General features: G+C 42.7%; 1 protein-coding gene and 1 long non-coding RNA gene across 2 annotated transcripts; one reads left to right on the top strand and one right to left on the bottom strand.

Moving 5' to 3' along the window:
- The first annotated feature begins 161 nt into the window (after window positions 1-161).
- On the top strand, window positions 162-18404 carry LOC307226878. Its single transcript, XR_013843645.1, has 6 exons — window positions 162-195; window positions 4219-4433; window positions 5495-5647; window positions 6119-6184; window positions 16223-16375; window positions 18136-18404. It is a non-coding gene; the product is annotated as an uncharacterized lncRNA (long non-coding RNA).
- CRHBP (corticotropin releasing hormone binding protein) lies at window positions 17474-27394 on the bottom strand. Its single transcript, XM_079995785.1, has 7 exons — window positions 27109-27394; window positions 26840-26933; window positions 24066-24223; window positions 21570-21780; window positions 20308-20456; window positions 19462-19579; window positions 17474-18239 (listed from the first exon to the last, which is right to left on the bottom strand). Exons 1-7 carry the CDS (start codon window positions 27184-27186, stop codon window positions 18082-18084), a joined length of 966 nt encoding a protein of 321 aa, XP_079851911.1. The 5' UTR covers window positions 27187-27394; the 3' UTR covers window positions 17474-18081.
- Between the last annotated feature and the right edge of the window lie 120 nt (window positions 27395-27514).

Below are 27514 nucleotides of genomic sequence, written 5' to 3'. Positions count from 1 at the left end.
GGGGCATTTTTTTTTTTGCAGTTTGTGGGTGATTTGGTTGGGTGCATAGGCTTACCCTCACTTGAGAGCGGGGGAAGAATCTACATTTGAAAAGGTCTGTGTCAAAATGCCCTCTAAAGCACCCTTCCACCATTGGCTTGGCTTGCATAATAGAGGCAGCAGCGGTGGTGCTCCGAGGAGTGCTAAAAGTGCTTTGTGAGTGTTGAGTAGTTAAAATGGTGGCTAACCCCAGCCAGCCAGTTCTCATCGGAGTAGTGGGCTGCAAAAAAAAAAAAAAAAAAAAAAAGATTTAAAAGAGACCCCAGACATCAACACACTTTTTTATTCACACTCAACATTGCTGACATGAGTAAAGGTAAAGGTAAAGGGACCCCTGACCATTAGGTCTAGTCGTGGCCGACTCTGAGATTGCGGTGCTCATTTCGCATTACTGGCTGAGGGAGCCGGCGTACAGCTTCCGGGTCATGTGGCCAGCATAACGAAGCCGCTACGGGAGAACCAGAGCAGCACACGGAAATGCCGTTTACCTTCCCGCCGGAGCGGTACCTATTTATCTACTTGCACTTTGACGTGCTTTCGAGCTGACATGATTACCCGAGTAGAATTTTCCAGTTTATTCAGTTCATTTTGATACACATTGTGATTCTAATGCATTTTAATAGTTTCTTATGTACTGACATACACTTGGTGATATCTTATTGTCATTCTTGTTGGATATCATTTGTGTATGCTTTTCTTTTTTACTTGTGTGTGCATGCACTTTCACACACAGGTACACATTTGTGCACACACTTTCACACAGGTAAATTTGTACTCCACATTTAAGAGCAAGATATATAAATAAAAATAACCAGAAGGTATATACAGTGGTACCTCAGGTTAAGTACTTAATTTGTTCCGGAGCTCTGTTCTTAACCTGAAACTGTTCTTAACCTGAAGCACCACTTAGCTAATGGGGCCTCCTGCCGCTGCCACACCACCGGAGCACGATTTCTGTTCTCATCCTGAAGCAAAGTTCTTAACCCAAGGTACTATTTCTGGGTTAGCGGAGTCTAACCTGAAGCGTATGTAACCTGAAGCATATGTAACCCAATGTACCACTGTATCATAAAAACAGCACAGCTAATTTTTTTGATAAAAAACAACCAGTTTGTAATTGTCCAATTACTGAATATCCTGTGAAGGTACAATGTATCTTTTTGGTCTTCTGAGATGTCAGTATTTCCCATAGCATCCAGAAGGTGGTGATGGTGTACTGTTGATAGTAGTGGTGGTCTTTCCAAGGCACACATTGTTGCCTTGCTAAGGTTATTAATTCTTTAGGCAGAATTTATTTCAGATGTTATAAGAAAAAACAAACCTGCTCCTTTTTCCTTATGGGGTATCCAAGAGCCCGTATAGAGTCCTTAAGTAGGTTCCCTATCGGAAGGAGAAAATAACAGAGGCCAACCAGAGAATATTGAGAAGCAAGGCAGCTCGTAAGCCTGATCTTTATTAACTGTTGCAACAGGGTGCTCACAACCACACGCAGGAGGCAGGAGGGACCCAGAACAACGTTGTGCAAGCCCTTATATAGACTTTTGAAATTGCTCACCCTGTGGTTCAAGACCACCCCCCAAAACATCATATATACATCACAGAAGGAGGCGGGCTACAGCAGAAATACATCACTGGGAGGTAGTCTACAACAGAAATCCTGTCTGGCAGGATACTGATAATGGTCACTTGATTGCTTTACCTGGGTAGTCTGGCCATTCCTTTTGAGATGCTAAATACTTAGTTCCTGAATCCAGATCACAGGCTCACCTGTTCATACGCAAATACACCCTTAAGACAGGTAAGCAAAAGACAACGGAGAGGCTTCCCCATTTCCTTCCTCCTTGCAGAGAAATAATTTGAGGTCAGTTTGGGAGAGTCAAAATGGTTTCAGGATTGCTCTCCTCTACTATTTCAGGCACATGGTTTATATACTTATGATTGTGTTTGCCTTGTAAATTTATGAACATACGATATATATATATATATTTGAGACCTTAGAATTCCTATAACACAGACCAGCAAGAATTCTCCTTTATTTTGGAAATGTGTGTATTAGAAAGAATGAACAAAATGTCACAGTTCAGCGATCATATGTTTACCTTTAAAAGTACCACTCAAATCAGAGATGAAGTAGCTGCAGCAGCTGCTTCTACCTGCTGCTCCCTTGAGCCTTTCATACTCCCTCTTTCCCTACATGCAGTAGCAAATGAGACCCCACCATGTGAAAGAGAATTGAAAAAAAAGGACCTGGGTAAGCTCAGGAGCTGCAACAGTTATATAGGCTTTGATTGTTGTGCCTTTATGGCTTTGGACTGCTGTTTTAAATGTTTCAATATGCATCACTAGGTGTGTGTTTTTTGGTATTCTGGATTGTGTTTTAAGAATGTTGTTCATACATTGTTACTGTTTTGTAGGCTGCCGTTTAAGAAATAAATAATGAAATCAATTCATGTTCTCTGGATTGTAAACTGGAAATCAAAGAAAGAGATTCTGTATCAAAAGAGATTCTGTAATACAAATATTAACCTATTTGAATGAAAATGCCTTCTATTCCAATTTGTTGGCATCCATCTGTCTTGAGAGACAATGGAGTGTGCCTCCAGGGGGTTTAGGACCAGAGTATTCCTTCCTTCTACTTCCCCAGGTTCATGAACCCCATCTGCCCCTCACCTGCCTCTACAGCATGAGCAGAAACCACCTTCTTGAACGTTGTACCCAGTATTGGTCTTGTCCACTCAATTTGCTGGAGCCTGTCTTTACATGCTAGGAAAGTCCCTAAGTCACTAAGGGTTTGAGACCCATTAGCTCCCCTCATCTGGTTTAGCCAGCCAGTTGAAGCAGTTCCTGGAATGCTGACAGCTTCTGGGAGTCACAGGTGAGAGTTGAGTGTAGGGTGGGGCACTGGTGGAGGAACGGGGGTGCAGAGGGAGTGGACTGCCGCTGGTACCACTATTCCAGTAGGGTGCCATCGCGGCGGCCCCCCTGGACATGCACCGTGTACCCCCAATGCGCCAGGCGCCATGCCCCCCCCAGGGCACGCGTCACAGTCCCTGGGGTGTGCCAGCCACGCCCCCGCCTGCTCTCCGCCCCCGGTAGCAGAGCATGCAGCTTTGCCACTGGGGTGGGGACCAAAGGTGGGCAAACTACCCTAGAAGGAGCATGACAGCTCTTGACAAGCACCTTCATACATTCAGCACCTGTTCAAATTCTTATTTGGTACTATCCCACGAGACAGCTGCACCACATCAGTTTCTTCACATGTAAACGGATGCTATGATTCAGGTCAGAGCAATAATATTATTAAAATAATACAGAATATTCATCCATGATATAAACTGATGTCCAGGGTAAGAAAAAGAAGATAACAGAGACACCAACGAGCTTAAACCTCTGTATTACCAAATCAGCCTATGGCAATTTTATCTGCCTCATTTTTCCTGATTTTTTTTGCAGCCAGTGCATAAGGAGCCAATTGAGCTAACATTGTTACATGGTGAGAGTTTTTGTGTTCTGAATTCCTTCCTTTGCTTGAGATCACTGGAGACTTATGGCATTTATTTTTTATCTTATCATATATGTTGAAATTGTTTCAGTTTGGTTGTGTACATTTTGATGTTTCATTTTTTTTTTGTATGTTTGTAATTATGCAATTTTTTTCCATTCAACATTGGGCATGGTTTTAACTATGGAAAGCTGGCATACAAATAAATTATGCATTTATGCATGTAGTTAAGGTCATGATGAGGCATATTTATTGACTGTAGACCCAGGCTCTTTACATAATGTGCTTGTTAAAGCAGCTTAGCACAATTTAAGGTACCCTAAATCACAGTCCTGGGATAATGCATTAGGAGATTACTACTTAAAACATATTTTTGAATGGCTATAAATGTCATAAGTGCTGATATGCCACCTCCAGTTGGTCCTTAATAAACACTAAACATAGAATTTACCAGGAAATATGAGTCAACTAATAATTCTAGTTTAATTAACTTGGTTACAATTCATCTCTGAAGACAGCTTGGTAATTTTATTCTTTTCCATTACTTTTCCAGCTAGTTTCATTTATTGTTTTATTTCTCTAGTATATAAACAAGATTTCCTATTCTGAAGCTGCTCGAAGCCTAGTGAAAGTGGAAATGAGAATGTTCAATGGTTTTTTCCTTTTATTACCTGCAGATGTGGCTATGGATACTTAATGGTATGGCAACTTGAGAAAAGAGCAGAGGCCGAAGGACACAGATTTATGCAACCACTTTTAAATTATGGCATTAAGAGACTGAAAAAGATACAGAGAGTGGCTTTGAGCATGACCTCACCATGCAGGAAGAACCTGTCCAGGTTACGCTTTCTGTACCTGCACATAACACACAAAATTGCTCTCAGCTGTATAGGTTTGTATAAAGATAATATATTTCTTTCTATCATCCTCATGAACACCCACCATGGCACAGACTATTGTTATTCCTAGTATTGACACCAGAGAACTGAAGAGTGGTCCCAGCTACCTGTTCAGAAAAAGCACATAGCACAGCTCTTTCCAGATGCTGGTAGTGGATTACTCAGATGTCAGGCTTCAGGGAATCAGCTTCCAATCCTCCCCCATGGCAGTAGATAAGCAGAACAAAGGAAAAGGAGTCTTCTTACCAGTTAGAAACTTTAATAATCACAACAAGAGAACAAAGAACACATCTCCTAGAATGGTGGTACTCCCAATTAAGGATCCCACCCTCTTCTGTCCCTATACATCTATGTCACTTCTATGTCTTATATTAATCTGAGCTTGTACCCTCTGTGCTTCTGTTCTGCCACTTTCTGAACTCTCCGTGACTTTGGAGAAGGGGGGGATGAATGCTGTCCAGAGACTGTAAATTTGTTAACCCTCTTTCTTCTAGTGTTTCTTCTCCTAGCTGTTCCTCATCCAGTATTTCCCAGCTTCTGCCTTCTGAACTATGTCCTTCTGCAAACCACTGTTCCAAATCTATACTGTCTTCCTGCTCTTGGGGGGATTCAGGATCTGGAACAGGAGCAGGGGAAGGCTCCCACCATTCCTCCTCAGTGCAGTCCTCCTCAGCATGGTCCCTGACATCAGAGAACAGAATAATTCTAGCTGCCCTTCCTGCTCCCTGGCCAAATACACAAATGGGTTTATTTATGTGGGGAGGCATTCACATATGATTCCAACTGTATGCTGAAGTTTGTAGAATGAGCAGATCAAATCCAGCCTAGCCCATGACCCTCCATAAAAGTGATTTTGAACAATAAGTTTTTTAAACAAACAGTTATATCATTGGGACAAAAGGTTGTATCCTTATATAGTGGCAACTCACTAAAACACACACACCCTATAATCAATCTGCATCCCCTGATAAATTAGCTTTTTGCAGAAAGGGCCTCAAGCTGTAATTGATGATAAAAATATTCGTAGTGTGTTCCTTTCTTCTGTTATTCCCAGATATGGCATGAGTCAAGTCAGCATGGTGACTCATACTTCAACAAGCTGATGAGGACCTTGCAAAACTCCCAACCTAAGAAACACACCGTATGGCCAGCACCTCATTTTATGGGACCTACATTCTGAGCAAGAATCAGAGAATAACTCAATCAGGTTAGCAAATGAGGGGGATGATTTTGGCCCAGGGGCAGCCAGTGGATGATACCAACCATAAACTTGACTTTTCCAGGACATATTAGCACTTTTATAAGGTTGAATATGGAGATAGTATATTTAATGTGGGATAGATATTTCCCCATGCATGCTCACATTTTGCAGCATCCACACAACATTGCTGGCATCAAAATCACAGCCTGTACTTTTCCTCAATTTAATATGGATTTTCCCTTTGCAGGGTAAAATACGATAAGTTGAATGAATAAACTTGTTGTCAACAATCTGTTTGTGGTATCTTAACACCACATTTGCAACATCAAGCTCATGTCTAGAAATGCCTTTATGCAGAATCAGTCCATTTGCAATCCACCTCTATTGGAGATGTTGAAACAAACCAAACCAAAACTGAATTTTGGTGTTTTGCTCTGTCTCTGAACTTCACTTCTCTACCCCACTGTACTCATGCAGGTATAATCTCTTAATAAATGCTACAGGTGTAACTGTGTTACCAAGAAATGAACTACATATGTGATGGTAAGTCTCCTAAATCTACACTGACTCTCGATGTTTACAATAGCTAGCACATGTTTTTCCAGCAGGAGCATGCATTCATAAAGGTAAAAGGTAAAGGACCCTTGAATGGTTAAATTCAGTCAAAGACAACTATGGGATGCTGTGCTCATCTTGCTTTTCAGGCTGAGGGACCCGGCGTTTGTCCACAGACAGCTTTCCAAGTCATGTGGCCAGCATGACTAAACCGCTTCTGGTGCAATAGGACACTATGATGAGTGCCAGAGCACACGGAAACACCATATACCGGTACCTCTCCGCCGGAGCGGTACCTATTTACTTGCACTTGTATGCTTTCGAACTTCTAGATTGGCAGATTCATCAAGATGTGCACCCTGCAGGCTGAGTAGTAAATGGTTAATTTTTAATGCACATTCTATGAATAACCTTACTGCTTATCTAATGAAAGTATGTCATAAGTACACAATAGTATAAAAAGGCACAGTGTCATTCACTGTCATGTCTATTTCCAAAGTGTTTCTTTATCACTGAATGATTCAGGCATTATAATTCTACAGCAAGCACCTATATATATTTTCCCATATGGTAAAGTTGTCTGAAACAACTGTTAACTGCCTGGGCACTTGTGTACAATGTTCATCTTCCATGCATCTTCATCTTTCAATTTTTCTCCATTAGCACTATATTCTGGGCCCCGCCTGCTAGTCTTGATCCCATTGTTTTCAGCCATGGTTTGGCTTAGTGTGTGACCTGGACCCAGACTCATGGTTTGTTTCCCACCAAGCAAAACACAAACTGTAAGAGCCCATGCTTTGTCTGGAGGAGTCAAAACATGAGCCTGGGTTGGGATTATATGCCAAGCCATGGTTTGGCTTAGTGTTACATGTGAACCTGCTCTCTGTTTCTTTTTGGAAGATTATCTGTGTCTTGTTGATGGTTACTCCAGTTACTCTTCAGTTTAACACTATAATGCAGAGATCCTATGTTGGGCTGAACCTGAAAACTAGGTCACACCCACACCATTGATTTAAAGCACTCTTATGCCACTTTAATGGTCATGGAGAAACTTGGAACTGTAGATATTTAGGGGTGCTGACCTCACAGACCTGTAGGTCTCAACACCTTAACTAACTACAGTTCCCAAGATTCTCTGTGAATTTTAAAATGGTATAAGAATACTTTAAACTTACATATTTCCCCTTCCCTTCCTCCTCAGCTAGCACCACCTTTTGTCCCTGGTGTTTATATAGCTAATACTACATATGCCACCTCTCACATTTTGTTTTTAATGCTACAGTCTTGTTTGCTATGCTGGAGCACATAAAACACACTCTCTTGCAAACGAGGAACACACATAACCACCTCTGTGTATAGACCAGGGGTAAACTATTGATCTACAACACCCATCATTTCTGACTATTGGTCATGCTGGCTCCCTTGGCTGTAGATCAGGGCTGGCTAACATGTGGGCCATGAGATGTTGTGGATTCCAGTACCCATCAGCCCCAGCAACCATGACCAGTGATTAGGAATGATGGGAGTTGTAGTCCAGAAACATCTGGAGAGCCAAAGTTTAACCATCCATGCTGTAAATGTACCCATATTTAAATATTGAATGTGGAAGTGACTGGGTAGATATTTTTAGTTGCCTTTATTACTGGATATGGCAAAACTGACGTACTATGTACAGGTGGAGTTGAGAGCAGCTGAAGAAATCCTAGGCGTTATGAAAAGGTATGGACACAAACAGTTTACATTTAGTGTGTGACAATGATAAGCAGGAAATAGAGATTTATGTTATGAAGACACTATTTGCATATGAGGGGGCTGAGCGGGTTGCGTCATGCAACTTTGGTGGGAGTTAAATGCTGCCATTGTGGGAAAGCTACAATTTCCACCCCTTCAGACATTTAACCCAAGCAAATTTGGGTTACCAAAGACTTTCCCAGTTTCTGAAGGAGTAGTTAGTTTCCAGCTTTACTGGGGCTAAGGCTGCATACACACCAAATTTAAGGCGCATGACTCCCCAGAAAGAGGAGTCTTTGTAAATGGTTCACTTTTGGTTCTTGCAGTAAACAAGGTTGAAAACATGTTATTTATAGGCAGTGGATGTTAGACCTTGAACAGTTCCATCAAATTATGTTGCTGTTTTAATAGCAGTAGGAAATCTCTTGGAGAACAGAGCAATTCCTAATAGAGCAAGGTGAGAACTCCCAGATGATTCCTACAGAATCTTGTTGAGTGCTTGTTGCAGCAAGTGATGTCCTCAACCAAACAGGAGCCAGAGCTGCAGCTACAGGGGCGGGGGAGAAGAGCCAGGTTTTTTGCCCCAGGTGAAGCCTCCAGAGGGGCATCATTGAGGCTCCCAGCCTGTGTGTGTATGTATGCAAATGCACATGGGCGCGGTACCAAACTGGGTCTTTTACCCGGGTAAAATAAAGCCTAGTTTTGCCTCTGAAGAGAGCACAGCATTTTGCAGATTTGAACCCACGAAGGGGTCATCTTTCTCATTGCAAAGGCCTGGAAATGTAGGGTGTGTTTGTAAGATTTACTGCGCAATTCTATGTGTGTATACTCAGAAGGATGCATGAGTTTGAAGCACATATAGGGACTAAAGGACTGATAGGAATTCAAAATGTAATTGCAGGGACGACTAGCTAGCATGCCAGTGGTCAAGGATGGGATCTGCAGTCCAAAAACATCGGGGGGGGGGCACAAGTCACCTGTCCCTGTTGTCCTCAGACCTATTCTTCATCTTTATATAATTTGTTAATTGCCTTTCATTTCATCTTCAAGGCAATTTACAATAATAAAGATATCTAAAGGTCAGTTTAAAGATATATACACTCAAGTCAGAGACCTATATATATTTTCTCACAGCTGGAAAAGTCTGAGACAAAAATGCCTACAATTGCTTCCTGAAAATAGCACACTCCGCAAGCGTCCCACAAAAAATGGGGCATCCCGTTTTTTCCTCTGAGCACAGTGGCCATTTGTGTCACTTCAATCTCAAGATATTTTGAACTGTGTTCTCACCCCAAAAAAGCTCTTTTCTCAGGGCTGCAATCTCAGGTGGTGCCCCAAAATGTGAGTTTTTGTGTGCTGTGAGCACAGCCCCCCCCCACAGCTCCGTGATCTTGCTTGGGTCACCTGACTTGCGCAGGAGCACAGACAGGAAAACATGTGCCCCAGTTTTGGGACTCAGCATGTTGGAAGACATGAAATAGTAACTCAACAAGGGATGCTAGCAGTTCCACAAAACAGGGGTAGCCACACTGACAGGCCTGCTCCATATTGCTGTGGAGAGGGCTCCTGATATTTTATCAGCTTCAAGGAGAGAATATATGTTATCCGGGCTTAGAATTATCTGGGACAACTATATAATTGGGGTAGGGGGAGAGTTTTTAACCTCTTCTATAGAATCCCAGCCTGCACTGCTTATGATGCTTATCTGAAAATAATTGTATGCTGGAACAAGGCATTCCCAGGACCCAATTAAGACTGTGCCACTTGGGAATGGCTGCACTGTCATGGCAACAATATTTTAAAAGACCTTCCCACTGGAGGCCTGTGCCACTAATGTATCTCCGGTCCACAAGCTGCAACTTGTTGAGTTGCTGGGCTGGTTCTGTATCAGAAAAGTGAGGCGGCATTGTGTATTTTTCATGCTTTGGAAAACAGAAACATAATAACAACCAGACTCCTGTGATCTAAATTTGTTGAGAATATTCCCACATTCATAAATGGTGGAAAAATAAATAAAGGGAAAATATCATCTGGCAGTGGAAGGAAAAACTTAACATTTCCTGGTCTGTGCACCACAGAATAATTAAGAGAGTAACTAATGCTAGCAGTTATGACTGCCAGAAAACATGTCCCTAATCTCAATTTAGATGTAATTTAACTGTCTCATCTACTGATAGCTTATTCCACAACGATGCTATTGCTATTTTCCTCTCTTTTGAGGCTTGCTTTGTTCCAGAATTTAGTCTTTTCAACTATGTGTAGGGCAAACGTGGTGGAAGCAAACAGAAATACATTTAGCAGTATAAAACAGGAGTAATTTCCTATCTGTGTTATTCTTGAGTTTGATTCAGCAGAGAAACCTTATGTTTCTCCATGGAATTCTGGAAAGAGCCTTGTTAATAAAAGTAATTTAATTAAAGAAGAACTGGTTTAGACTGAAGGCAAAGAGACAAATCAAAATTGCACATTCAAGTTAGATGCCTCTTTTAAACAAAGACTCGGCAATAATACACTTATCAGTTCCGAGAGCAACTATTGACATCAGTGACCACCGGAAGAGTCATTGTTCCTGTAGGCATTGGGGAGCACTTTCCAATTATAAAAGTAAATCTCATAAGGAGACTTGGGAATGGGCTTCATTGAAAAAGAAGTGAATGAAGCTACTAGAGATTTGACAACAATAGCTACAGTGATTTGTAATCATGAAGGGTGGAAGATAACATATAATTTGCCTTGGTAAAAATAGAAGGATGAGTGGAATTCACGCAGATCTTCTCTTATCTTCTACGCAGTGTCCTTTCTCAACTTCCTTCTCAATGGAAAAACAAAACAAAAACCCATAGCAGTCTCAACTCCCACAAGTAAGACTGCAGTTTAAGATTAGTCAGTATTGCCATGGGAAAACTTCTTTCTCAAAGGTATTTTCTCCTTAGTTGTAAAACCTTTATTTTTTTAAAAAAAACAACCAAGCTTCTAAGATGAGGAGTGCAGTTTAGCACCCAAATTCTAGATACATTTGCTTATAGACCACAGTGTGAATGGTTCAGATCCACAGTGGTATTGCGCGCGCGCGCACACACACACACACACACACACACCGCCATCCCATTCTGGATAATTCCCTGTGGCTTTTCAAAGGGATGGGGAAATGGGGGTAGTGAATTTCAGGAGGCAATAAAACCCAAAAGTACAAGTGGATAATAGCTTGTTTTCTCTTTCCTGGATGCAGGACAAAGGGGTTTTCTTCAATAATATAAATGCCTTCTTGGACAAAAATGCTGCTTAGGCAACTCCTGATTTACCATCAATGCCTAGCATTATATTAAATTACTCAATATTGTTTTTTAAAAAGAGAGAAAGGGAGGGAGTTCGGTGGGGATCTGAAGTGGCACCATGCCTTTTGTCATACTGTAAATGTCAATTTAGTTTGAAATAGTGGCAGATAATGAAAGCTGTTCATTTTTTAGTGACTCACGTGTAATATACTGCATATTCTTTTATAGGAAATGATGTGCGAACAAAATCCATAGCTTCTATGATTAGTAGTTGCTGATCTTCAGATATAAGTAGCCAAGACAAAGTGGGAAAGGGGGGTGGGGAAAGTGCGTCATTTTCTCAGCAAGAAAATCTCCTCAGATAGCAGAAGGATGAGGCTGTAAATAAAAATGATTGTAATGAATCATTTCATTGAAGTACACTCTAACTTATATTGAAAGGAGAGCCCAGAGGGCATAAGAGGTTGTAGCTGAAGGGGAAAAACACATGGGGGGGTGGGGGAGATGGGGAAAGTAAGGTGGGCCTTTCTATTGTGGCCTTTGACAAAGGATGAGGGATATTTTAGGACTCATTCTATTTTCTCAACTGTAAAATATTCTAACTGGTTTTAATACTCTATTTTAAAATTGTACCTTGCTCTGGGGCCTCATGTTGAAGGGCAGGTAAGAAATCTAAGAAATCCCCTTCATGGATCACTGCCTTGCCGTGGCGAAGGGGCTTGAAGAACTCAGAGAAGCTATGAACTATGCCGAGCAGGGCACCCAAGATGAACAGGTCATAGTGGAGAGTTTTGACCAAACGTGATCCACCTGGAGGAGGAACCGGCAAGCCACTCCAGTATCCCTGCCAAGAAAACTCCATGGACAAAGACAACAGGCATATAAAAGTTATGACGCTGGAAGATGAGCCCCTCAGGTCAGAAGGCGTCCAACATGCTACTGGGGAAGAGCGGAGGACAAGTACAAGTAGATCCAGAGCTGATGAAGCGGTTGGGCTAAAGCCGAAAGGACGTTCAGTTGCGGATATGCCTGGAAGCGAAAGGAAAGTCCAATGCTGTAAAGAAAAATATTGCATAGGAACCTGGAATGTAAGAACCATGAACCTGGGTAAGTTGGATGTGGTCAAAAATGAGATGGCAAGAATAAATATTGACATCCTGGGCATCAGTGAGCTAAAATGGATGGGAATGGGCGAATTTAGTTCGGATGACCATCATATCTACTACTGTGGGCAAGAAACCCGCAAAAGAAATGGAGTGGCCCTCATAGTCAACAAAAGAGTTGCGAAAGCAGTACTGGGTTGCAATCTCAAAAATGATAGAATGATCTCGATACGAATCCAAGGCAGACCTTTTAACATAACAGTAATCCAAGTTTATGCACCAACTACTGGTGCGGAAGAAACTGAAATTGACCAATTCTATGAAGACTTACAACACCTTATAGAAGTGACACCAAAGAAGGATGTTCTTCTCATTATAGGAGATTGGAATGCTAAAGTAGGGAACCAAGAGATAAAAGGAACAACTGGCAAGTTTGGCCTTGGAGAGCAAAATGAAGCAGGGCAAAGGCTAATAGAGTTCTGTCAAGAGAACAAGCTGGTCATCACAAACACGCTTTTCCAACAACACAAGAGACGACTCTACACGTGGACATCACCAGATGGGCAGCATCGAAATCAGATTGATTATATTCTCTGCAGCCAAAGATGGAGAAGCTCGATACAGTCAGCAAAAACAAGACCTGGAGCTGACTGTGGCTCAGATCATCAGCTTCTTATAGCAAAATTCAAGCTTAAACTGAAGAAAGTAGGAAAAACCACTGGGCCGGTAAGATACAATCTAAATCAAATCCCTTATGAATACACAGTGGAAGTGAGGAACAGGTTTAAGGATTTAGATCTGCTGGACAGAGTGCCTGAAGAACTATGGATGGAGGCTCGCAACATTATACAGGAGGCAGCAACGAAAACCATCTCAATGAAAAGGAAATGCAAGAAAGCAAAGTGGCTGTCCAACGAGGCCTTACAAATAGCGGGGGAGAGAAAGCAAGCAAAATGCGAGGGAGATAGAGAAAGATACAGGAAATTGAATGCAGATTTCCAAAAAATAGCAAGGAGAGATAAGAAGGCCTTCTTAAATGAGCAATGCAAAGAAATAGAGGAAAACAACAGAATGGGAAGAACCAGAGATCTGTTCAAGAAAATTGGAGATATGAAAGGAACATTTCGTTCAAAGATTACCATAATAAAGGACAAAAGTGGTAAGGACCTAACAGAAGCAGAAGACATCAAGAAGAGGTGGCAAGAATACACAGAGGAATTATACCAGAAAGATATGGATGTCTCGTACACCCCAGGTAGTGGGGTTGCTGACCTTGAGCCAGACATCCTGGAGAGTGAAGTTAAATGGGCCTTAGAAAGCACTGCAAATAACAAGGCCAGTGGAAGTGATGGTATTCCAGCTGAACTATTTAAAATTTTAAAAGATGATGCTGTTAAGGTGCTACACTCAATATGCCAGCAAGTTTGGAAAACTCAGCAGTGGCCAGAGGATTGGAGAAGATCAGTCTACATCCCAATCCCAAAGAAGGGCAGTGCCAAAGAATGCTCCAACTACCGCACAATTTCACTCATTTCACACGCTAGCAAGGTTATGCTTAAAATTCTACAAGGAAGGCTCAAGCAGTATGTGGACCGAGAACTCCCAGAAGTGCAAGCTGGATTTAGAAGAGGCAGAGGAACCAGAGACCAAATTGCAAAGATGCGCTGGATTATGGAGAAAGCTAGAGAGTTCCAGAAAGACATCTACTTCTGCTTCATTGACTATGCAAAAGCCTTTGACTGTGTCGACCACAGCAAACTATGGCAAGCTCTTAAAGAAATGGGAGTGCCTGATCACCTCATCTGTCTCCTGAGAAATCTCTATGTGGGACAAGAAGCTACAGTTAGAACTGGATATGGAACAACTGATTGGTTCAAAATTGGGAAAGGAGTACGACAAGGCTGTATATTGTCTCCCTGCTTATTTAACTTATATGCAGAATTCATCATGCGAAAGGCTGGGCTGGATGAATCCGAAGCCGGAATTAAGATTGCCGGAAGAAATATCAACAACCTCAGATATGCAGATGACACAACCTTGATGGCAGAAAGTGAGGAGGAATTAAAGAACCTTTTAATGAGGGTGAAAGAGGAGAGCGCAAAATATGGTCTGAAGCTCAACATCAAAAAAACGAAGATCATGGCCACTGGTCCCATCACCTCCTGGCAAATAGAAGGAGAAGAAATGGAGGCAGTGAGAGATTTTACTTTCTTGGGCTCCATGATCACTGCAGATGGTGACAGCAGCCACGAACTTAAGAGACGCCTGCTTCTTGGGAGGAAAGCAATGACAAACCTAGACAGCATCTTAAAAAGTAGAGACATCACCTTGCCAACAAAGGTCCGTATAGTAAAAGCTATGGTTTTCCCAGTAGTGATGTATGGAAGCGAGAGCTGGACCATAAAGAAGGCAGATCGCCGAAGAATTGATTCCTTTGAATTATGGTGCTGGAGGAGACTCTTGAGAGTCCCATGGACTGCAAGAAGAACAAACCGATCCATTCTTAAGGAAATCAGCCCTGAGTGCTCACTGGAAGGACAGATCGTGAAGCTGAGGCTCCAATACTTTGGCCACCTCATGAGAAGAGAAGACTCCCTGGAAAAGACCCTGATGTTGGGAAAGATGGAGGGCACAAGGAGAAGGGGACGACAGAGGACGAGATGGTTGGATAGTGTCTTCGAAGCTACAAACATGAGTCTGACCAAACTGCGGGAGGCAGTGGAAGACAGGAGGGCCTGGCGTGCTCTGGTCCATGGGGTCACGAAGAGTCGGACACGACTAAACGACTAAACAACAACACCTTGTTCTGGGGCCTCATGTTGAAGGGCAGGTAAGAAATCTAAATAATAATCGCAATAATAATAATATTTTATCTAAACAAACCTAGACAGAAGTAGAGATAGAAACCTGGAAGTGCGTCAGGATTATCTCAAACTTTACCTCAGCTTGGTGTGCAGTTTCTTTTAACCATATACCTTGTTTACTGCCTCTGATAGTGAAAGGCTGGTTCAAATGACCTTGTGACGTGTTTTCTTTGGCAGTCATCTCTTGATAGCACACTGTGTGAAATCCATTCTTATAGAGGGCTTCATCACAAATCTGACTTCCACATCACTCCTGCTGGGCAGCACTCAGAAACAGGGATTGTTAGACACCAAAGTCAATTTGTAGTCATGGGGAAATAGTTTTTAGTCTCCATGGCAGATGTACCATCCCAGTTAGTTCAGCAATCTCAGCCTTTGATTATGAAGTTTTTGTTAGACTTGAGTCTCTCCAGCCCACATGCTCCATCATCCAATCCCCCCCCCACACCGACTCAACTTGAAGACGCTTGCCGCCTCTGCTCCTGACCACCATGTACTCAAAGGAATGTGAGAATAGGTTCAACATATGATCAAGGTTCCTTACTGTAAATACAGACTCTGTAGCCACACATAAAGTGCTATGTGCCTTTTTTTGCATGCTCCACCCAATATATGGAGCCAGTGCTATAGTGGAGCAGGAATACAGGTGAGTGTAGCCCTGGTACTTGTTTCATAGCAGGAGTGATGGAGTCATAAGATGAAGCAGGATTTTCCAGTGTTGCAAGTTTGGGAGAATTATGTAGATGACAGGTCTGGACTGGCACACAACCTCTTTGTTAGGAAGGCTAGACAAGATCACCCTGTGAACTTCATAACTAATCAGAGATGTGAACCCAGGTCGACACAGCCAAAGTCTAACATGTCAAGTGCTACACCACTCTTTGTCAATTCACTATTGACTGTCAATTGATCATGAATGGGTATTGTGTTATATACTGCCTGCTTTGTAGGGCAGGGTTGGGGAACCTTCTGCCAAGGGGCCAAATGTGGCCTTTCTGGCCTCATTATACAATCCTTAGGACCTTCCCTGGCCCTTTCTTCTTCCTTCCCCAGGCAACTCCCCTCAATGGCCTTACTCTGCATCCTCCTTCAGTGCTTTTGGTTGGCTGGAATGTGTCCTTGCCTGGATAGAGAATAGAGAGGTGGGCATGTACATGAAGAAAGCTCTGCCTTTTCCATGGCTAGAATGTAAACTATTGTACTAAGGTAAGCGATGCATGGATTGCTCCTCCCACTTTTGTCTCTGGCCACACCCACCACAGCCAGAAGATTCCTCAGAAGGGGATGTGGCCCTTGGGCCACAAAACATTCTCTACTTCTGCTTTAGTGTGCATATAAATCAACACAGCTGCCATGACTATGGACTCTCCTTGAAGGAGTGGCTGTGGGAGCTGACAGGATGAGCTCCCCTACTTCAAAACTACCACTGCACCATTGCATTGTATAGTGGTCAGGGGCAAACTCATTCTTGCATTCCACCAAATGCACAGTTCCCTATGTCCATGATCCTGTTCCCAGTCATACCACTGAATGTGTGAAATGGAGTGTGAAAGGCTTAGAGAAGCTCCTGTAATCTTTTCTGCACTTGCGACTCTGTTAAAAGTTACGCTAAGTGCATGTTTTGTGAACCAAGGTTAGTATATGGGGATACTAACAATGAAAAGCAAGGTTACCTTGCTGCCATGGGCATAGCCAGGATTTTTGTTAGGGGGGTAGGACTTTCGTTGGGGGGGCAGAACCAACGTGATTGGTCAGTTAGTAAAGTATTTTTGTTGTTTTACTTGATCGGGGGAGGCGGGTAGCTGCCCCTCCCTGCCTCCCCAACTATGCCCATGCTTGCTGCATTGCCTACAGGGCATTCCAACAGCTGGATCAATGTTGAGGGACAAACATACCTGCCAATAAATATGTCTTTGCTCATGGATGCTTATGCCCACTTATGTAATATCACAGAATTAAAAACTTCGTACAAGAAACAATACTTACCCTGCATTTTAATACATGTGTAAAAACTTAGTTGATATCTGCAGCAATGTTAGTTGAATTGTCCACAAGCTTTTTTTTAGTGAGAGAGATCAACAATTATTGGTTTTAGTACATGGAAACTTCAGAAGCTGCCATATATTGAGCCAGACCATTGGTCCATCAAGCTCTGTATTTCGAAAATGACTGGCAGGGGCTCTCCAGGGGTTCAGACAGAAGTCTCTCCAGCCTCTACCTGGAGATGGCAGGGATTCAACCTGGCATCTTCTGCATGCAAAGCAGATGCTCTAACCACTGAGCTAAGGCACCATACTAGCTGATGAGATTTATGAAGGGGGGAAAATACCACTAAAATTAGATTTTGCCAATACTGTGAATATATTTATTCATGTCTGGACCAGTAGAAGAAAAACCATTTTTCATGCTATAAATTTTATTAAAAACAACTAATTATACATTTGTATCAATAAATTAACAAACAATTGAATTGGCACGCACTAATACAGAACGTTCACTTACAAAATTGAAGTGTAATTTCTCTTTATGCATCTTTTTATACTTGTGACTGATGCAAAAGAGGGGAAATTGCTAAGTGAACTCTGGAGCGCCCTCAGCGTTACATGTGCACTCAAAACAATTACAAAAGTATTTGAAAGAATACTTCCATTGGAAACAATTGGTGTGTGTGCTTGTCTTTTTCTCTGAATCAATGGATGTGTACACATGCTTTCAGAATCCATATGGATCCTTGTGTATTAGATAATACTAAATACACGTAAGGGAGAAAAGCTAGGATCAATACTGTTCTGATAATGGAAAAAAATTGATTTAGTAAGAAAAGATAAATGTCTGAACCCTAGAAAGGTTACATAAAGTTAGCTGCTTAAAATTAACATTACATTTCAATCACGAGTGACTTGTCTTGTTTCTCAAATATTTGAAAGACAAAACTCTTCAAGGCTGTTCTCCTTTCTGTTTTCCAGTTCATGTTGCTCCAGCTGATGATACTCAAATGTTACACGATTGATATGTTTGCCACTGGAGACCATTCGCAGCACAGTGTTGTCACAGCCTATCTTCATTTGGGCTAGTCAAAAGATAAAGAACACCTTGTTATTGTTTGGAATAACAGACAATGCACGACCATGTCAGTTGGAGCTGTCCAAAATATGAGGAAAGCACTATGTTTGTGAAGGTTGCATTAGTCTATATCTAAAGCCTATTTCTATGTAATAAAAAAGGAAGAATGTCACTGCACAGCTCCCACTGAAGGATTTGTAGAATTCTGGATTTGAATGAAGTCAGGGTAGGGTGAGGGACCAAAAGGTGCACAACAGCAGTGGTCACAGTATGGAAAAAAGAAGGGAGGAACACAGAGAGGAAAAGTGGTGGTTTAAAATGTAACAACAGAAGTTTGAGTAAAGGAGGGGTGAAAGAAACTGAGAGGGAAATGGCAGTTTTAAACAACAACAGAGGTTTGAGTTAATTGCATTCCTTATATGAAAGTACTATAAAATATTTGAGGGCTCAACATTCATTATCCCTCTCACATGAGGCAGTTAGGAATGGAAGCGTGAGTATAGCAAAAAGAAATAAAAAATTGAAACACTGAAAGGGGGACAGTTGAGTAATGCAGAAATGGAGAGATACTGAGAGGGGGAAAGTGGCCATTTTAAACAAATACAGAAATTTGAATAAAGCAGGGCTGGGGAAAGTACTGATTTTAAACAATGGTAGAGGTTTCAGTAGCGTGGGCAGGGAATGAAACTGAGTGGGAAAGGTAGCAGTTTAAAACAAGGTTTGCGTACAGTGAGAAGGGAGTTTTGAAAGGCTCTGTGATGTTAGCTTTTCATGTTATATCCATCTCTGTTACTTCGCCCTGTTAAAACTTTTTTTTGTTTTTTGTTTTGTTAAAAAGCTCAGTGTCATCAAGTACAGCACTGGCATAGCGAAACTTACCTCAACTTGGTGCCTCCAGATATTTTGGAATACAAATCTCATCAGCCTCAACCAACACAACCACGCTGACTGAGGCTGATGGGCGTTAGAGTCTGAAATGCCTGAAGGGCACCAGGTTGGGGAAGGTTGGCACAGTGTCATTCTCTTGCTCCTTAGCTAAGCACCATATACGATGGACCCAACAGATAGCAGTGTCCGTGCAGTCTCGCAGAGTAAGGTGTTATTCCAGCAGTGCAGGTAAATAGCAGCAAAAGATTTAGGACTTGAGTGTAAAGCAATCAGATTTCACAACTCTTTCTGTATCATTCTTTAGAAACATTTGAATAGGTGACATTAAAGCAAGAACTCACCTGGGCCATGGAAGGAGTGGCACAGATCAGCTAAAGGGAACATCTTAGAGGGATCTAACCCATTTCCTCCCAAGAGCTCCAAAAAATCTCCTACTCCTCCACAGCCTACGGTGGGTTTCTGTAAAAAGAGATGCAGAATTAAGTGCAGTAACATTGACCAAATATATTTTACTCTGAATTTTATCCAATTGCAGAAGGTTTCATGTAGCTCTTTAAATATTTTTATTTTTTAAATGGTTAACCTGCATACAGAAGTTTGTGCTACTTAGAGTGTCCATTGCCTAGGATAGATGCTGCATAGACCAGGAAAATTATCCACTGGTAGCCATTGGTGTGCAGTGATGCTATGCATGGTGGCAGCTATTGCTGAAGAATCATAGCACTGCAGCAGAGTTTATGGATCTCACCATGTAAGAAGAAACTGATCATCACCCTCAGTCAAAGGTATTGTGTATCATGACCATTGATAAGTTAGTTAGTTGAATTCATTAATCAATTTCCACAACAGAATGTCCCAAACTGTATTTACAAAATACAGTGAAACAATTAAATTTTTTAAATCAAAAACACACCCAAAGTAAAAACAAATAAATGCTCAAGTTGGTAAGTCCATTGTCAGCATGATTCTACTAGGAGAGCTCTCAATATGCAAAAAGCCCCCTAAGATATTTTGCCAGTTTGCATTGCACTCTGCAAGGAATAAGTACAGAATAAGTACAGATTTATGTTTACATAATGGGCTATTTAAAAGAAATACTGGTGTGGCCTGTATAAAGGATTTACAGCATAACCCGATGATCCATATAAAATTTCCATTGATGGCTTAGTACAAAACCATCAACTCACCTTTAAGCGGAGGCCATTCAAGTGGCCCAGCATAAGATCAGATATTTTTATCACCACTGGGTAGATTATAGAAAAGCTGCAGTTCCTGCGCTGATGAGGAATGAGCATGGTAAACCTTCCAGCAGGGGTCTGAGAGATGACATTGCAAGCTTTAGTATAGGGGAAAGATACAGAGTTACTTGATCACAATATGTTCAATGCAGACATTTTACCTGATGCCTCAGGACTAAACTAAATGAAATGTTTAAGCATAAAAAGAGCCTGCTGGATCAAGCCACTGACCCAACTAGTGCAGCATCCTGTTCTTACAGAGACCCGCAAATAGGACCTGAGCGCATGAGCACTCTCCCCTTTTGCAGTTTCCAGAAACTCGTATTCTGGGAGGAAATTGACAGCCGTATCCTCCATGAATTTGTCTATTCTTTTAAAGTCATCCAAGTTGGTGGTCATGATTCCCTCCTGTGGAGTGATTTCCATAGTTTAACTATCTGCTGAGTGAATAAATGCTTTGGTTTAGATGTCCTGAATCTTCCAACATTAATCTTCATTGGATGTGCAAAAGATCTAGCTTTGAGAGGGAGCCAAAACTTTTCTCTATCCGCCTTCTCTATGGCATGTTTCCTCTGACTCTTTTTTTTCTACACTAAAATACTGCAGTCTTTCCTCATTCCTCCCCTTGATCATTTTGGTTTCCCTTTCTGGAGCCTTTTCTAACTCCGCAATATCCTTTCTGAGGCAAGGTAACCAGAACTGTGCACTGTATTCCAAATGCAAACACACCATAGATTTGTATAGTACAGTATAGCATTAAGACATTGACAATTTTATTTTCAGTTCCTTTCCTAATTGTCTCTAGCATGGAATTCCTCAAATGCTTGCAAGATGATTTGTTTGTCCTTGTTAAGTAGCACAAGAGCTAGTGTGAATTGGTATATTGCTCCAGAAACTGGTGCGTTTAATTAACTCAATCTACAATAGACTATTCTAAATTATTTCAGACAAATGCTTGGCACCTGACACCAAACATTTGCAATGTCCTGATTGCCTGAAAGGCCACAATAATGGTCCTGCATCATCATCTTCATCATGATATTATGAGACAGCACTCAAGACTCATATACTACCCAATGTACTTGTTTTTTGGCAGAACAAATCTTTTGACTGGACCACAGAATATTTTATCACAGCACTGCTCATATAAATGTGCATATGAGATCACTGGCATTCTTTTTACTCAGATGACAACATGAAACAATGCTTACGGAAAAGGTTGGGCTTTTTCTTTATTGTTACTGTGAATCCATTTCCCGGTTCATGAATCCCAAAGAAGATCATTGCCACATTCTGTGATGACCTGATGGTGCTCCTGATGCTGTTGCCTTCACAAAAATCTATGTATCTTTCGGAGGTGGGGAGAGGATGGTCCAAGGAACTGGGAAACTTCTCACCTTTCAATATCCAGCCATCAAACACCTAGAGGGATGCAGCAATGAAAAGGACAATTAGTGTTTACTTTCTCACTACAATTCCCAGAAGCACAAGCCAGCACCTGAGTGGCACCTGTGTAGCAGTTTTCCCTTAAAGAACAACCACAACCCCATAAATATGAAGTTTTTTATGCTGATCTGCTTTGCAGAGGCACAGACCACAGCACTCAGAGCTAGATATCCTGGAGAAGCCCTGCAGAAATGCAATGACTACTGCTCAGGAATAAATGGCTCGAGAGTAGAAGCTTAAGATCCCATTCCTATTTTGCAGATCCAGGAGGAATGTTAACACTTGTGTGGGAATAAACCACTTAACAGGCCTTGCCCATGTAGTTCTGAGTTACGGGAGATCTTGTCTCCCATGTGTGTTTTTTAATTAAATAGGAGCCATGGGGCCCCAATTTGGATTGGGAACACAGTGGTAATCCTTTTGGTTATAGAACAGTCCAGTGATATTTTTATTTGGAGTCCTGGGACCACTTCCCCCCTTCCTAACCCTTATCTGAAATGTTGACCAATCTGTTCCACGTAAGACTTGGCATTAACATCAATCATAAGTCATCACTTTATACCGCAGTGCTTAATTACTCTGACATTCCCTGCAGTTTTCCACTTCAAATATTTTAATAATTGTGTTTAATTAGAGGGGACACATTTCTGAAGCCTGGCATTTAAACTTGGAGCAATCTGAGTGATCAATATGCAGTGTCAAACGAGTGACAGTATTAGTATGTCAGACTCCTTTTCAGCTGTTGCTCTCTTATTTGTCTCACTTTGAAGTTTGTGCCAGCTGTAAAGAAACAGATGCTGGTCCCTCCTCTCTTTCCCAAACATTTTCTGCAAAGCTTATATTGCCATCCATGACCTGATCCCGAGATTCTGGCACACAGCATAAGTTATGCACATATTTCCATGCTGTCTGAATTCATGCTTGCTACTCTCGGCTCTGATCACGCTAGGTCCTTAAGATGTACAGAGAACTGTGAAAGATACTTCATATTTCAGATCTAAGAAAATTAAAATGCTTGTATGCTCTGTTGAGGCAGACAAACAAGTGCATTGACAGAACCGATTGCTAATTGTGTTTACTTAGCAATCACTTTAGATGCTCCACATAAGGCCTTTCCATGCGATCATCGTTAAGTGCAAATAAATGCACAGTTATTTTTTATTTGTTGCATGGTGTCTAGACATTATCCTTCAAGGCCATGCTTTGCTTGTAGTGACAACATTTCCCAGCAGTGGATGTGCTTCATTTTCTAATTGGGAAAATGTAATTCTTCCTTGCAAGTAGTGCCTTTTTTGCTATTGAAATTGCTAAATGTGACCATAACTGTCACAGGCACCCTACTGGGCATTGCTGCTGATGTGAGCAGTGATGAGATACACGTCCCTGTCCTTCTATTAGGTGGCCCTTTACAGAAGGACCTTTTAAAGCAAGGATAGGGAGCTTGTGGTCCTCTAGCTGTAGTTGGACACCGGCTCCATCAGCCTCAGCCAGAGTGGCCAATAGTCAGGAATAATGGCCAAAGAACATCCAGAGGCTGCAGGTTCATCATCCTTGTTTTCCTTTATTTCCAGTGCTTCTTGTCAACGAAGCATAACTGGCCAAAACATGCTAGATTTGGAGCAAAACTCTGACAATGTTCTGCCAAGACTCCACCTCTCTGCTCTTGACCATTTTCACCATTGAACAGAATTTACTATGGGCTGATTCTTAGCCCCACTAGCAGCTATGAAGGAAACCAGGGGCAGCCAATTCTCTTTTGCTCCCTGAGGATAAATGGGAAGGTGGCACCCCCACTGCTGTCCCTCCTGCTCTCTTGCAGAAACCTTGCTTATTGAGATCATGTGGCAGCTTCCGGCAAGATCTCTTGTGACCACTGTGGTACCAGGAGGTGGGTGGTGTGCCCACAGGGGCACTGCTCAGTGGGTTTCCACTGCCTGAGGCAGATGCTTCAGTTTGCTTTATGGGTGGGTTGGCCCTGAAGCAAACATTAGCCCTGCAGCTAAGAGCAGACCTGCAGAGAAGGGATTCTGGTATTGTGAGTTCTTCCACTTGCCATTTGTGTGATTAACCATGTCCTGGGAAAATTTTGAGAACGGATTGGAAGGACAACCTTTATTCTGACCCTGTTTGTGTATCCACTGCCAAATCAGCATGGCAGATCCTCCAAAAGGGGCAACAGTTTTCTCTCTTCTGCCCTGCTGCACACATTCACACATTCAGGACAGCCCTGCTAAGACCACCAGGCATTGCAAACCTCATACCTTCAGGAAATCTCCTGCTTGACAGTCAATGTTGACAAAATCAAAGTCTATTGTGAGGAGCTCGGTTGGGTCTGCTATGAAGAAAGTAGCACAGTGCAGCTGGGGCTGCTGCGCCGCGAAGCTGAATTGTCCTTCTATGCTCAGCATGTCAATGCATCCTGGAGATGGGGAGAATAAAGGCAGCCGAGTGATTCCTTTCTGTCTCACAGCTGATTCTCATTCTATATTTTGTTTTCAAACAGAGATACCAGAATGAAAAGTAAAAAAGCCTTTCATCAAGGGTGTTCCTGATGAGTGATGTATTGTGGGATCAGCAATTCTCAGGAATACAAGCTGCTTGCAGGGTCTGCACAAAATACTAAAACATCTCCCCCCCCCACCCAATTTAATCGAGATTGCCCCCTTTCATGGAAAATCCAATTACCAAAGAAAACCTGTTCCCAGTGACCTGTTTATGATGTTAAGCTCCCCTCTAAAACACCTTTTGTGGCCCTGCTAAGTATTACCTGACTCCTATTTATGCATTCAGACCTTGCTAAGCTTCACTGGGCTTACGGTAGCTCAATCTAAAGATGATGCTTTCTCATATTTCCATATTGGTTTCCTTAATGGACAACTCTAATAAGTATTTTTCAAGTCATCAATTTAAGCTGATCTTCATGGAATCAAGACAACCACGGCTTTAATAAATTGCCTGCTTGTACCTCTTAGGCAACCAGAAATTCCATGCTGGCCAGTGAGCGAGCTGGTGGAGGATGGATGGAATTCTTGACAGCCACTGCCATATGGGCAAATAGTTTGACCATGTATAAGGCATCGTACTCAGTTTTTTAAATTAACCAATAAAGATAACAGTTACTATGCTTATTTTGTAAACCTAAAAACTTTACAATGAATGGCCGTAAAATGTCTCTCTTTTATTTCATTGCCTTTTAACCCCACTATTTACAATTTCTCCTCTAAGTATGTGGATATGTGGTTACATTTGTGTGCGTGGAAGAGAGAGAAAGAGTGTGAGAGATCACACACACACACACACACACACACACACTGCTTCTGAAGATAGCACTCCATGCATCTTATGAAGGGAGCTCTTACGTACAATCTGCCTTTCATTCGGTATCCATCTATTCCCAATGAGCACATCTCAATTCTCTGTCCCAGAGATGCTCTCTGCAGAACACTATCAGGAGCAGAACATTGTCAAGCCTTCCCCCCACATCCTGGCATTCATTGCCTACTATTTCGTCCCCACTCTGCTCAGGGTAGAGCACTGTTTTCTGAGGTGGCAGCCACAATAACGCTCGCTGAAAAGAATGGTGTACAGTTTTTCCTCCTAAAGGGAATCCATACCTCCTGTTTCCCCAGCTAGGGGTTAATAAACTTGGAAGTGCAAGGGCTCAGCAGTGTAACATAGCAATGAAGGCCACACCCTAGGGTGCTTTTCTCTCAATACAAAAGAATCAAAATTAGAACTGACATATTGGGAATTAGTGGTAAGGGGGTTCCAAAAGAAGCAGCATTACTTTTAAGACAAGATGGGCCTCATTATCTCTCTCAGTACTACTTCCCTTAACCAACTTCTGTTCCCTCTTCCCTCTCAAAGGTCACCACAGCCTTCTGTACTCATATTTCAATAACACTTTTTCTTCCTCCCCCTCTCCCTCAGTTTCCCTGCCGCACTTCCTCTAGGTCATCATCTCCCAGTTGTCAAAACTCCACCACAAGAAGAATTCATTTGTAGAAACACTGGGGAGAAGCTGAAGCTGGAAGTAAGCCCCACATCCTGGAAGTGAGCCCCATGAACTAGAAGTCCTGGCTCCTTACTTAGAGGGAAAAAGAGGATGCTTGACTGTCGTTATTAGTTAGAATCCGAAATGCATGGAGTGATCAGATGCAAAACAGAACAATCTTTTTCAGAGTTGAACAGAAGAAGGGATTTCTGCAAACTTCTCCCGTCAAACTGTTCTCTTCTATGTAGCTATGCAACTATCTCTGTACTATTAAAGAAACGGGAGGAAGCCTGGCTTATGTTCCAGATCACCCTAGAAAGGCACTTTCTTTTTTCTTGCCAATACTACTTTGGGACTCAAGAAAAGGGCTCCATAGCTAATTTCCCATTATGTATATGTATTTATCACCTCATTCATTCCTTCTTAAGCCCACCCCTCCTCCCCATCTTCCGATTTTATAACTTAGTTTACTGTGAAATATTGACCATGCCTATTTGGAAGTGAGTCCTATTGAATTCAGGTAATTGGTGCCAGGACTGCAGACTTAGGCTGAAGGAGAGTGACTGGCTCAAGGTCACCCAAAGAGCTTCATGGTGGAGGGCATTGGAACCTGGGACTCTCCCATCCTCCCAGCTTTCCCCTCTAGTCTACACGTACATAAGGGGAAGTTAGCTAAGGAGCCCTTTTTGAGAATGCCAAAGAATGGCCTTGGTAAGAATAAAAATGAAAGTGCTTCTGAACATGTGCAGAGTGCCTTTCTAGGGAGAACTAGTTGAGTTTCCTCCTGTCCTGTGTCTTTAATAGCTATTCAAAAGAGTTTGACAGGATGCAGAAATCCCATCTCCTGTTCAACTCCCTGGAGGGTCACAGGTCTCCTCACCTTTGCTCTAGCCACTAGACTGCACTGCCTGGCGCATTCCCCTGGCCTCCATCCCCTCCTCTCCCCGGGCTCTTCGGCTTCCATCCCTTCCCCAGCCCAGCCCGGAGTCCCACCCATGAAGTGGGCTCCCCTCCTCGTCCGCCCAGAAGGAAGCGACTCACGCAGCGCCCGGCGGTAGAACTGCCCCTCGGAGAGCTCCCTCTTCAGCTCCGCGTTGAGCAGCAGAAAGGGCTCCTGGGCGCCCGCGTCCCTCACCTGGAGACACAAAGGCAAAAAGGACAACAGCGGCGTCAGCAGCAGCAGCAGCAGCAGCAGCAGCAGCGCGCCCAGCTCCCGAAGGAGAGACACTCTCTCTTCCACATCCTAAGGGCTTTCAGGCTGGGGATCTCTAAGAGGGGAAGGGGCGTCCGAGCGCCAGGGCATTGCTCACCTCGAAGTAGCGGCTCTCTCCCACCCGGAGGGCTGCCAGGAAGACCAGGAGGAGGGGACCCTGGAGCCGGAGAGCCATGCTGCTGTTCCCACGCTGGCCCTCGCTGAAGTTTGCTCTCCTGCCTCTGCTGATAGGAGGAAGCAGCAGCAGCAGCAGCAGCGTCGTCTATGGGGCTCCTTCCCTCTCCCCCTTTTTCTTTTTATAAAGCACTTGGGAAGGGGAGGCATCCTGTCCCCTGTCTGATAGGGTAACCCATGGTAACGGGATTCCTGACAGGGCGACAAAGTGCGTGGCGATGACGAGGAGGGTCCAAATTGACAGCTGCGCGCCTCCTCGTGCCCACTCCCTGCTTGCAAAGCCCCAGCGAGATGTGCTGTCTCTCGCTCGCTGTTTGCCCACTTCCAGA

This window comes from Podarcis cretensis (genome assembly GCF_951804945.1).
Source record: "Podarcis cretensis genome assembly, chromosome: 11".
NCBI classification, from domain to species: domain Eukaryota; kingdom Metazoa; phylum Chordata; class Lepidosauria; order Squamata; family Lacertidae; genus Podarcis; species Podarcis cretensis.
Note: the sequence above shows the minus strand (reverse complement) of the source record. Positions and strands in the feature narration are given on the sequence as shown.

Excerpts from the sequence above, each read along its gene's own strand:
- CRHBP (XM_079995785.1), bottom strand. The coding sequence starts at position 27,186 with ATGGCTCTCCGGCTCCAGGGTCCCCTCCTCCTGGTCTTCCTGGCAGCC. Across the intron at positions 21,781-24,065 it reads AAGCAGGAGATTTCCTGAAG|GTGTTTGATGGCTGGATATT; the intron begins GTATGAGGTTTG and ends GCATCCCTCTAG. Across the intron at positions 18,240-19,461 it reads CCACTCCTTCCATGGCCCAG|CCCAAATGAAGATAGGCTGT; the intron begins GTGAGTTCTTGC and ends TCTTTTGACTAG.